This window comes from Pelobates fuscus, chromosome 1 (genome assembly GCF_036172605.1).
Source record: "Pelobates fuscus isolate aPelFus1 chromosome 1, aPelFus1.pri, whole genome shotgun sequence".
Taxonomy (NCBI): domain Eukaryota; kingdom Metazoa; phylum Chordata; class Amphibia; order Anura; family Pelobatidae; genus Pelobates; species Pelobates fuscus.
Window position 1 is genome coordinate 484317721 of NC_086317.1, and position 13548 is coordinate 484331268.

Below are 13548 nucleotides of genomic sequence, written 5' to 3' on the forward strand. Positions count from 1 at the left end.
TTAACAGAATGCATTTTAGAATTGCATTTTATTAAACAGTATAGTCAGGGGAACAACATATCCAAAATTGAGTCGAATTGGACCAGTGGTTCGGGAGTAAGCTGAAATGTGGATGTGACCGACCGCCCGCACATTTCCCTGCCCAAAGCAGTTCCACAGATTCAGTATGTGTGGTCGGTCTATTTTCCCTTCACAATAATTAAAATTTGCACGAACTGAACTGTTCGTGTCTGCTATCAGTGCATATATCCTGTTCGTATGATTATGCTCCTGAAATAGCACTCTGTTCGTATATTTGTATTTGAAAAGGCAGCCGAAATTAGTTCCATGCGGTCAACGACAAAACACCGCTGAGTGCGTTCGACTAGACAAAATGGCCGCCGCCACGGGTTCGCACAGACAAACGCCGACCACCCTGTTAATCCATTAGAATGTTCAGGTGTTTGCGTTTTTTACAGGTCAAGAGGGTTAATTGGTGCCACACTCCTGCTCTGGGTGGTCGGTAGTTCGACAAAAGATTCGGTATATGAATGGGTTATGGCCAAATACATGTTTATTCATTTTAAGTGAATGCATTTCAATAAACGGTCTTTTCTAGTAGCAGGAATCTGTAACGGATCCCCTGGCACCCCGACTGGGTACCTCCGTTGATGGATGCTCCTAGCGCTTCTTTAGGATTCGAAGTACTCTAGCCAACACCACAACCACCGTAGGCCAAACCTCTCTTCCTTCAGAGCGAAGCAGGAACAAGCTCTTAAAAGAGCTTAGGAGTGATTATAGCAAGGGAATATGCAGAGCATAGCAATCCCTTGTAGCAGATTCCCCCAATAAGAGACAGGACTCCAAATTGAGGGTGAAGTAGAACTGTCTACAACTTTATTTTACTTGGGACTAGCCCATATGGTCAATACATTAACATTGCTGTGAAATTTCTATAAAACTACAAACAGTCAAATCATAGCAGGCAACATACAGTGACTTATTATAACATAAATACATATTTATAAATGGGTGGGAAAGACCATAATTAACACAAAATGTCTCTCCTGCATGCAGAATTAGCGATATGCAAATCTACCCGAATATGCTAAACAGCCCTGCTGCTGCGGGACAGGACTGACTATCCCTACCCCCGGTGGTGCATGTGCAGAGACCACGGTCCCATCTGCACTGTTGTGGAGCTTACTGTCTCCCCTTGGTGGGCTAAGCTGCTACTGGGGAGAGTGGGTAACAAGCTCCTCTCCCATACATACTTTCAGCTGCTGGGGAGAGAGGGTAACAAGCTGTCTCCTCTCCTAAGGACACACACTGCTGCTGGGGAGGAAGGACAGTACCTTCAGCTCCCTGAGTCTCACTGGACTGCTGGGGAGAGGGACCAACTGTCTCCTCTCCTAAAGACACACACTGCCGCTGGGGAGGAAGGACGACACATTCAGCTCCCTGTAACACACACTGCCGCTAGGGAGGAAGGATTGCACCTTCGGCTCCCTGGGACTCACTGAACTGCTGGGGAGAGGGACCAACTATCTCCTCTCCTAAGGACACACACTGCCGCTGGGGAGGAAGGACGGCACCTTCAGCTCCCTGGGAAACATACTGCCGCTGGGGGGGGAAGGACGCCATCTTCGTCTCCCTGTAACTCACTGGACTGTCTCCTCTCCTAAGGACACACACTGCCGCTGGGGAGGAAGGACGGCACCTTCAGCTCCCTGGGATACATACTGCCGCTGGGGATCTGGGCCAACTGCCCAGCATCCCTGTAGGGCTGGTAGAGAGACCTCGTTCCCATCTCCACCTGTAAGCTGGGTGTCTTCCCAGGACAAGTCAATAAGGTCTTCCATCTCTGGGACTGGTTGGGACGTATGTGGTACAGTACCAAGGTCCCCTAATAACAGGCTTGGTTGCTGGGGAGGAGGAACTAAACTCAATGCTTCCGGTGGTATACAGTCAATAAGCCCCATCATGTCAGAGACGTTATACGTTGAAATTTAGCAAACAATCCTGTTCTAGTTCCCACTCCTGGTTGGCAAGAAAAGTTAGATCTGGCTGAATGGCATCGATCTCCATAAGGTCCTAGTTGTCTGCCCGCTCAGCTCAGATGGACCAGAAGCGAGCAATGTCGGTGTCTCCGAACCAGAGACTAGTTTCAATAGTATCCCACAACAAACCAGGGCCATCGTAGTCTTCCCCATCAATACACTTGTACTCGATCAGCCATGGGTAGAGGTGGTAAGCATGTCACCGCGGGGCCCGATAGGAATCATCCAGCGACACCTCAGTCTCAACTAGCGTCTCCAGTTCGCTTATTCATTCCTCTGAGGGCTGGTTTCCCAATAACGGCATCCGCAGCTCTAGTTGTTCTGCTTGGCGCTGGTTAGTGGTCAGGATTTCCTCGCACCAGAAGGGTCCAATTTCGTTGATGTCCTCCATCCAGAGATAGCAGGCAACATACAGTGACTTATTATAACATAATTACATATTTATAAATGGGTGGGGAAGACCATAATTAACACAAAATGTCTCTCCTGCATGCAGAATTAGCGATATGCAAATCTACCCGAATATGCAAAATACCAGTCTTGCTATTCAGGTAGTGCATATTACTGTTGCTACCAACAGAGGGCACTACACAAGCTCCATAGCCAAATCCACCTAGTTGGTAGCAATCCTCAGCAGTACAGGAGAGCAGGCAATACATTTCACAGTACACACACACACTATAAACAATTACATTACACACACCCTGCACCTATAATGGGTACAGGGTGACTAAAACATAAGAGAAATAAAGCAACCTACATAAATAGTCTGTCTGAAGGTAGAATAGGGGCTTTAAAGCCAAATACATCAAAGAGTCGTAGTCACAGGGGAGGAGGCTGGCAAGCAGGCATCTCCAGGACCAAGTGGCGAAGGGCACTTCGTCACAACCACCTTGGAGGTCCTTTTCTTAAGTTTGCTACCTAATTCCCTGAAATTATTCTTTAGGACCTTCCATCTTCATCTTACTTTGTCATTGGTACCAACATGGACCATGACCGCTGGGTCATCCCCAGCCCCTCCCAATTATCCATCCATCCATGCTTAACTTTAAGTCATTTCTGTTCGTTCTTACTGGTGCTGGGGTGGCATAGCTAGTAGTGGGTAAACTGGACTCGCTGGAGCACAAATTGGTAGAGTGGGAGTTTGAAGAGCAAATTACAGAAGCTGGTGGTACTAACCTGGCAAAGTGGCGACAAAAAAACTCTGTGTCCATGTGAACTGCGCAAAGGTTGCCACTGCCTTAGCTGAAACAGATTTGTGGTAGTCGTAAAAAGTAAAACCACCGTACTTGTGTATGTACAAGTCCAGTTCCTCTCTACATTGGGGAAAATGTAAACATATCACGTCTCTAAACAAACCGAACGCTAGCACGAAGTCTGGTATAGACAACTTTTTTTTTTTTAAATCTGGGATCTGTTGCTTTGAGTACCACTGACAGGTCACCATAGTTGTATGTTTTATTTTCCACTATGTCTTGTGACGCTATCAATATGAGATTTACATCCTTGCCCTCCAATATGTCTATCTTAATGTTAGGTGGGACCATGTGTGCTGGTGTGATAAAGTGTAGTGGGAACCTGTGAAGTCTTTGTACCTGCAACGTTACCCTGAAAACTAGTTTGTTCAATGATTTGTGTAGGATGGATATCTGGGTAGACAACAGTAGCTGGTATGTGGGGTAACCTGATACCGTCACCACTGAGCTATCCCCCCACTGAGCAAAAATAAAAATGAGATATATACCCCCACCAAGGGGATGGGGCAAAGGAATGGGCAGCCCAAACCATGGGAAAAACAGGGGGGTATGCGCCTTTAAGCGCTGAGAAAACCCGGCGGATATGCGTCTTTAAGCGCTGAGAAAACCTATGGAAAAGAAAAACTGAAATATATACCCCCAACCGGGAGATGGGGCAAAGGATTGGGCAGACCAAATCAAGGGACAAACAGGGGGATAAGCGCCTTTAAGCCTATCCATAAACTACCTATTCAACCTGCAAGCCATCTGAATATTTTGCTCTATGCCAGCACAACAGGAACCACAGAAGGGGATAAGCGCCTTTAAGCGCTGAGAAATCCCGCGGCATGGCCAGCCCAGAGCCGTGCGCCCCGGCTCCGACCACGTGGTCGCGGGGAAAAAGCGCTTGCTAGCAGAAGCTCTCTGGGAACATGAGGCTCCCTGTACCCGCTCCACGCCGGCCGCTGGAGAGCACAATGCGAGCGGCGACGCGAGCAGGACAGGGAGGCAGGAGATGAGTCCCGCTCGGCGGCAAAAAACGGCGGGCGGGAATCCACACGTGGGGCCGCAGGAGTCTTTCTCCGCGGCCCCGGCGGTCGGCACGGGAGGCGGTCGGATGACCGCTTCCCGGCGACCAGCCACAAGAAAGAAAACAAATCAAAGAAGGGAAAAAACACATACGGAAAATAAAGGGAACAGGAGAAAACATATAGTGAGGAAACATAAAACACGGACACCCGAAGAAAAGGGGGTGGAAAAAAACGGTAGAAAGAAGGGAACTGTGAAACAGAAAAACTGTATAAATAATGGAAGAAAATAGAAGAATTGCAATAAATACACAGCAATAAGTAGCCCAAATAAATATGTAATAAACACACAGCCACCCAAGTAAAAACAGGAGGCAGTGGTACTCTGACCTGTACTGTTCTGCGGAGCAGCAAAGAAAGAGGAAATGGTGGCTTAGGAGGAGCCTTATATAGATACCTTATGTTTTTGTCTTTGGTGTTTATCTCTCTGTTAATGTGCTGCTGTGGAGTTCTAGTAAAGAGAGACTTAAGCAAATATGAAGCCTCCTGTCATGCTATAAAATTGAGTTACTTGTTATATCAGCTCAATTATCTCCTCCAAGCTAAGAAATACATTTTCTCACACTTTTTGTAACTTTAAAACTATGCGTCCCATTTTAACAGAATGCATTTTAGAATTGCATTTTATTAAACAGTATAGTCAGGGGAACAACATATCCAAAATTGAGTCGAATTGGACCAGTGGTTCGGGAGTAAGCTGAAATGTGGATGTGACCGACCGCCCGCACATTTCCCTGCCCAAAGCAGTTCCACAGATTCAGTATGTGTGGTCGGTCTATTTTCCCTTCACAATAATTAAAATTTGCACGAACTGAACTGTTCGTGTCTGCTATCAGTGCATATATCCTGTTCGTATGATTATGCTCCTGAAATAGCACTCTGTTCGTATATTTGTATTTGAAAAGGCAGCCGAAATTAGTTCCATGCGGTCAACGACAAAACACCGCTGAGTGCGTTCGACTAGACAAAATGGCCGCCGCCACGGGTTCGCACAGACAAACGCCGACCACCCTGTTAATCCATTAGAATGTTCAGGTGTTTGCGTTTTTTACAGGTCAAGAGGGTTAATTGGTGCCACACTCCTGCTCTGGGTGGTCGGTAGTTCGACAAAAGATTCGGTATATGAATGGGTTATGGCCAAATACATGTTTATTCATTTTAAGTGAATGCATTTAAATAAACGGTCTTTTCTAGTAGCAGGAATCTGTAACGGATCACCTGGCACCCCGACTGGGTACCTCCGTTGATGGATGCTCCTAGCACTTCTTTAGGATTCGAAGTACTCTAGCCAACACCACAACCACCGTAGGCCAAACCTCTCTTCCTTCAGAGCGAAGCAGGAACAAGCTCTTAAAAGAGCTTAGGAGTGATTATAGCAAGGGAATATGCAGAGCATAGCAATCCCTTGTAGCAGATTCCCCCAATAAGAGACAGGACTCCAAATTGAGGGTGAAGTAGAACTGTCTACAACTTTATTTTACTTGGGACTAGCCCATATGGTCAATACATTAACATTGCTGTGAAATTTCTATAAAACTACAAACAGTCAAATCATAGCAGGCAACATACAGTGACTTATTATAACATAAATACATATTTATAAATGGGTGGGAAAGACCATAATTAACACAAAATGTCTCTCCTGCATGCAGAATTAGCGATATGCAAATCTACCCGAATATGCTAAACAGCCCTGCTGCTGCGGGACAGGACTGACTATCCCTACCCCCGGTGGTGCATGTGCAGAGACCACGGTCCCATCTGCACTGTTGTGGAGCTTACTGTCTCCCCTTGGTGGGCTAAGCTGCTACTGGGGAGAGTGGGTAACAAGCTCCTCTCCCATACATACTTTCAGCTGCTGGGGAGAGAGGGTAACAAGCTGTCTCCTCTCCTAAGGACACACACTGCCGCTGGGGAGGAAGGACAGTACCTTCAGCTCCCTGAGTCTCACTGGACTGCTGGGGAGAGGGACCAACTGTCTCCTCTCCTAAAGACACACACTGCCGCTGGGGAGGAAGGACGACACATTCAGCTCCCTGTAACACACACTGCCGCTGGGGAGGAAGGATTGCACCTTCGGCTCCCTGGGACTCACTGAACTGCTGGGGAGAGGGACCAACTATCTCCTCTCCTAAGGACACACACTGCCGCTGGGGAGGAAGGACGGCACCTTCAGCTCCCTGGGAAACATACTGCCGCTGGGGGGGGAAGGACGCCATCTTCGTCTCCCTGTAACTCACTGGACTGTCTCCTCTCCTAAGGACACACACTGCCGCTGGGGAGGAAGGACGGCACCTTCAGCTCCCTGGGATACATACTGCCGCTGGGGATCTGGGCCAACTGCCCAGCATCCCTGTAGGGCTGGTAGAGAGACCTCGTTCCCATCTCCACCTGTAAGCTGGGTGTCTTCCCAGGACAAGTCAATAAGGTCTTCCATCTCTGGGACTGGTTGGGACGTATGTGGTACAGTACCAAGGTCCCCTAATAACAGGCTTGGTTGCTGGGGAGGAGGAACTAAACTCAATGCTTCCGGTGGTATACAGTCAATAAGCCCCATCATGTCAGAGACGTTATACGTTGAAATTTAGCAAACAATCCTGTTCTAGTTCCCACTCCTGGTTGGCAAGAAAAGTTAGATCTGGCTGAATGGCATCGATCTCCATAAGGTCCTAGTTGTCTGCCCGGCTCAGCTCAGATGGACCAGAAGCGAGCAATGTCGGTGTCTCCGAACCAGAGACTAGTTTCAATAGTATCCCACAACAAACCAGGGCCATCGTAGTCTTCCCCATCAATACACTTGTACTCGATCAGCCATGGGTAGAGGTGGTAAGCATGTCACCGCGGGGCCCGATAGGAATCATCCAGCGACACCTCAGTCTCAACTAGCGTCTCCAGTTCGCTTATTCATTCCTCTGAGGGCTGGTTTCCCAATAACGGCATCCGCAGCTCTAGTTGTTCTGCTTGGCGCTGGTTAGTGGTCAGGATTTCCTCGCACCAGAAGGGTCGAATTTCGTTGATGTCCTCCATCCAGAGATAGCAGGCAACATACAGTGACTTATTATAACATAATTACATATTTATAAATGGGTGGGGAAGACCATAATTAACACAAAATGTCTCTCCTGCATGCAGAATTAGCGATATGCAAATCTACCCGAATATGCAAAATACCAGTCTTGCTATTCCAGGCTTGCATTTGATACAGTTCCACACAAAAGATTAGTGTTCAAACTCAAGGAAATCGGTCTCGATGAAAATGCTTGTTCTTGGTTAGAACATTGGCTTAAAAACAGAATACAAAGAGTTGTCGTTAATGGTAAATTTTCAAGCTGGACAGAGGTGGCAAGTGGTGTCCCTCAGGGGTCTGTTCTGGGACCCCTTCTATTTAACATTTTTATAAATGATCTTGAAGACAGCATTGAAAGTCATGTTTCAGTGTTTGCAGATGACACAAAACTTTGTAAAATAATACAATGTGAGCAAGATATTACTTTGCTGCAGAAGGATTTAGATAGACTGGGGGACTGGGCACTCAAATGGCAGATGAAATTTAATGTTGAAAAATGCAAAGTTATGCACTTCGGCGTAAAGAATACACAAGCAACGTATACCCTTAATGGAAGCGAATTAGGGATAACAACACACGAAAAGGACTTGGGAATTGTTATAGACAACAAACTATGCAACAATGTGCAATGTCAATCAGCAGTGGCCAAGGCCAGTAAGGTATTGTCATGCATGAAAAAGGGCATTCATTCTCGGGACGAGAATATCATTTTGCCTCTCTATAAATCACTGGTAAGACCACATATTGAATATGCTGTGCAATTTTGGGCACCTGTTCTAAAGAAGGATATCATGGCACTAGAAAAAGTGCAGAGGCGGGCTACAAAATTAATAAAAGGAATGGAACATATCAGCTATGAAGAAAGGTTAACAAATTTAAACCTATTTAGTTTAGAAAAACGTCGCCTGAGAGGGGATATGATAACATTATACAAATATATTCGGGGCCAATACAAACCATTGTGTGGAAATCTATTCACAAACCGGACTTTACATAGGACACGAGGCCATGCGTTTAGACTGGAAGAAAGAAGATTTCGTCTAAGGCAAAGGAAAGGTTTTTTTACTGTAAGAACAATCAGGATGTGGAATTCTCTGCCTGAAGAAGTGGTTTTATCAGAGTCCATACAGATGTTCAAACAGCTACTAGATGCATACTTGCAAAGACAGAATATTCAAGGATATAATCTTTCAATGTAGGGTAATAACTGCTTGATTCAAGGATAAATCTGACTGCCATTCTGGGGTCAAGAAGGAATTTTTTGTCCTAGCTTGTTGCAAAATTGTGCTTCAAACTGGGTTTTTTTCTTTTCTTTTGGATCAACAGCAAAAAACAGGTGTGAGGAAGGCTGAACTTGATGGACGCAAGTCTCTTTTCAGCTATCTAACTATGTAACTATGTATGTAACTATTCAGGTAGTGCATATTACTGTTGCTACCAACAGAGGGCACTACACAAGCTCCATAGCCAAATCCACCTAGTTGGTAGCAATCCTCAGCAGTACAGGAGAGCAGGCAATACATTTCACAGTACACACACACACTATAAACAATTACATTACACACACCCTGCACCTATAATGGGTACAGGGTGACTAAAACATAAGAGAAATAAAGCAACCTACATAAATAGTCTGTCTGAAGGTAGAATAGGGGCTTTAAAGCCAAATACATCAAAGAGTCGTAGTCACAGGGGAGGAGGCTGGCAAGCAGGCATCTCCAGGACCAAGTGGCGAAGGGCACTTCGTCACAACCACCTTGGAGGTCCTTTTCTTAAGTTTGCTACCTAATTCCCTGAAATTATTCTTTAGGACCTTCCATCTTCATCTTACTTTGTCATTGGTACCAACATGGACCATGACCGCTGGGTCATCCCCAGCCCCTCCCAATTATCCATCCATCCATGCTTAACTTTAAGTCATTTCTGTTCGTTCTTACTGGTGCTGGGGTGGCATAGCTAGTAGTGGGTAAACTGGACTCGCTGGAGCACAAATTGGTAGAGTGGGAGTTTGAAGAGCAAATTACAGAAGCTGGTGGTACTAACCTGGCAAAGTGGCGACAAAAAAACTCTGTGTCCATGTGAACTGCGCAAAGGTTGCCACTGCCTTAGCTGAAACAGATTTGTGGTAGTCGTAAAAAGTAAAACCACCGTACTTGTGTATGTACAAGTCCAGTTCCTCTCTACATTGGGGAAAATGTAAACATATCACGTCTCTAAACAAACCGAACGCTAGCACGAAGTCTGGTATAGACAACTTTTTTTTTTTTAAATCTGGGATCTGTTGCTTTGAGTACCACTGACAGGTCACCATAGTTGTATGTTTTATTTTCCACTATGTCTTGTGACGCTATCAATATGAGATTTACATCCTTGCCCTCCAATATGTCTATCTTAATGTTAGGTGGGACCATGTGTGCTGGTGTGATAAAGTGTAGTGGGAACCTGTGAAGTCTTTGTACCTGCAACGTTACCCTGAAAACTAGTTTGTTCAATGATTTGTGTAGGATGGATATCTGGGTAGACAACAGTAGCTGGTATTGGAGATTCCAACTTCCCCATTCTTTGGTTTAAGTTATTGATGGATGACAGACTGGATGTCATCATGGCCTATATTCCTGTCATGGTCTCATTAATATTTTCTTGCGTACTAGTCCCTGGTTGTGGGTTATGCGAATTTGTCATCATGACCCTAGATAGTTATGCCTTTCTGGTGGTGGCAGGATATGGTATCCCCCTACACCTTAGCTTTGCGGCGATCTTTGTGATCGTCCATGACCTCAAGGAACAAGGGCTTGTAGGGTCTTAATTTGCGCCTGATGTGGGGGCAGTAGTTGGAGTCGGTGGTCTAGCTGGCGTGCTGGGTAGGAAGAAATAGTCTCCTTAGTCTGACACGTGTGACATTCTACAATTTAATAAAACGTGAGATTTGTAATATGGATTACTGACATTAACATACAAGGCCTTAACCCGTCCAGCCCCGTGAACTTGATAAACCAGGAATAATTTGTATATATTTTATAATATTACTTTCAAAAGTGATCATCTCAAAGAAGTATTTAATCTGCTTTTGAAAATTAGTGTTTTATGCATATATTTTTTTAATCTATTAAATTCAATTAAGGTTATGGTGGTTCTGTTAATGTGTCAATCTTATGAATGTTTAGAACCCATTAAAACTTGACTGATTGATGTAGGTGTAGGATCCTTTTCTATTGAAACACTGGAAAAAGTGATGTAAAAAAGGATCAGAATAGACACTGTGAATTGTTTAACATTATTAAATTATCCATCAGCAGCCATTACATGATAAATATTCAGGATTGCAATCAAGCGTATAAGTAGTAAACAAATCAAGAATCTGTATTAAGGATTCAATAATTATAACATTAACTATTATTGTGAAAACAAAAATAATTTTGTAACTAAGCTAGAAAGTGATAAAATAATGAAAGGAGAAAAAAAAGTGCTAAAATTAGGTAGCTGAACACATTTTATTTACCAAGATTATTTTACAAGAGTAGAAAAACAAAACATAACATTTTCAATTAATATGAAATACATTATAAATTAAAAAAAATGGCACCTACTGAAAAATAAATAATTGGAGTTATTTTTATACAGGATTATTTACTAACGTGAGAATTCAAGATGATTTTCACACATAAAGTGAAAATATCTAAAGTGGAAATATTCTCAAAGTTAACCATGCTTTCAGGTTGGCTACTCTGGCTTAAAATGTCAAATTCACTTTAGTGAATAACCCTAATAGTGTCAGCGTTAGAGGTTTTGCTATAGTGGAAACTGGATGCTAAATATAAAATCTGCATTACAGTTTTTAGTATTTCTCACATTCACAATACAAAATGGTTTATTCCCATATTAATCCTTTGAGGATTTCTGAAACCTTAGAGTTGACAACATCCTTTCCCACATTCATAACATCACATTTCTCTTTTGTGTGAGTTCTCTGATGGTTAATAAGATGTGCATGCCGGCCAAAACATTTCCCACATTTAGAACATGAAAAAGGTTTCTCTCCTGTGTGAGTTCTCTGATGGCTAACAAGATGTGAGTGTTGGCTAAAACATTTCCCACATTCAGAACACGAGAATGGTTTCTCTCCTGTGTGAGTTCTCCTATGTGTAATAAGCTCTGATTTACTAACAAAACATTTCCCACATTCAGCACATGAAAATGGTTTCTCTCCTGTGTGAATTCTCCGATGTTTCCCAAGATCGGACATTGTAACAAAACATTTCCCACATTCAGAACAAGAGAAAGGCTTCTCCCCTGTGTGAATTCTCATATGTGCAACAAGATGTGATCTACTGATAAAACATTTCCCACATTCAGAACATGAGTAGGGTTTTTCTCCTGTGTGAGTTCTTTTATGCATACTAAGGTTTGAAATCACACTAAAACATTTCCCACATTCAGAACAAGCGAAAGGTTTTTCTCCTGTATGGATTCTGCAATGTCTAACAAGATCAGATTTAGTAACAAAAGATTTCCCACATTCAGAACATGAGAAAGTTTTTTCGTTTGTGTGTGTTCTCTGATGTCGAACAAGAAGTGAATTTTGGCTATAACATTTACCACATTCAGAACATGAGAAGGGTTTCAATCCTGTGTGAGTTCTCTGATGTTTTAAAAGATATGAGTTACAGGAGAAACATTTCCCACATTCAGAACACGAGAAAAGTTTTTCTTTTGTGATAATCTTTGAACCGGTAAAACATTTCCACCATTCAGAACATGGGAAATGTTTAGTTTTTCTGTTTACTCTGTTTATATCATTTATAGGCATAAATGATTCTGAAAGATTCCTTGTTTTTTTAGAGTTGGAGTTCTTGTTTTTTTTATTAAAAGATTCATTCATAGTCTTGATTAGTGTATTTCTATTCTTCTCTTGTCCATTGGGATAACTTCTGTTCACGGAACCATCTGAAAGAAATGTACCGGGAGTTATGGAAAATCTGTTACTATAAATGATTTATTGTTTACCATACTCAAAAAAACTGATAATATTTTCATGAAAGATCAGATATGTGACTGCGAAGCATCAGACGAGGTGATAAAGAATGACTTTAAAAAAACATGGTGAGTGTTTAAACACCATCACTTACATTTGCATCTCAAAATGAAATTAAGTCTATAAAGCCTCACTTACCTATATTTACATTTCGGGAATAATTACCAGCTTGTAGAGGAATATATTTATCTGTGAGTAACTCATTCCGCCTTCCTAATGTCTGCAAATACCTATTAGAAATTATCTAATTGTGAGTGCTGAAAACTCTCACTGTCCTTGGTATTGTTACTCTGGGTCTCAGTACTCACAACAAAGAACAAATAAGATAAGGAAATATAAGAAAATCAATATAAATATAGTAATACCAATACAGTATTTGTATTAGCTGTGTATTAGAATAAGGTAAATCCAAAATAAAATAACCTTAAAAAGGAATTGTTGTACTTTTCTAAGGTCAACAGAGGTCAGTAAAAATTCAAAATGATTTTTTTGATGGAGTGCTTCTGGAGGTCATTGTACCCCTCTATAAAACAAACACACAGGGGGGGCGGGGCCTGACCGCCATGCTGGCTGGTCGCAGGGAAAAACAGCTCCTACAACTTTCCGACTTTTAAGCCTAAAAAAAAGGAACTCCCGAAACCACCAGACGACCAAAAGCGGTGGGCCGACACATGAGGAAGCACTGGACCCGGGGAGAGGCTTGCTATTAATGTTTAAGTCCCTCGGAGAGATATACATCATCCTTTCTGGATGACGCCTACTCAGGCGGTGAGTGAGGCGGACGGCTGCTGCCCCGCTATCCTGCCCGATGGTACCCAGCCAGACTCCCTCAGATGAGCGAACCGGGCCCTGTTCCCCCCCCTCCCCCTCTGGGCCGGCAGGGGGTGATCCCGGCCCACACCCTGCGTCCCTACTGCAACAGAGATCTCAAGGCCCCAACGTACCGCCAAAATGCAGCTCCACATCTAAAATGGCGGCAACCATGGAACTGCCAACACGCCCTGGCACCTCCAGCCCCTGGAGAGACATAATCCCCATGAATCCGAGGCAGGCCCTACATACCTGCTTGCAGCAGCCTGAACGGCGG

The 13548-nt window shown here is 43.7% G+C and overlaps 1 protein-coding gene across 3 annotated transcripts in view; it reads right to left on the reverse strand.

Moving 5' to 3' along the window:
* Nucleotides 1–11027: 11027 nt before the first annotated feature.
* LOC134573056 (oocyte zinc finger protein XlCOF6.1-like) overlaps nt 11028–13548 on the reverse strand; it is a 31380-nt gene continuing 28859 nt past the window's right edge. For all 3 annotated transcript variants that reach the window (XM_063432476.1, XM_063432485.1, XM_063432466.1), the window contains one exon: nt 11028–12373. In XM_063432476.1, the coding sequence (XP_063288546.1) occupies nt 11298–12373 (1076 nt within the window). In that variant the 3' untranslated portion in view covers nt 11028–11297. The remainder of the gene's footprint in view (nt 12374–13548) is intronic.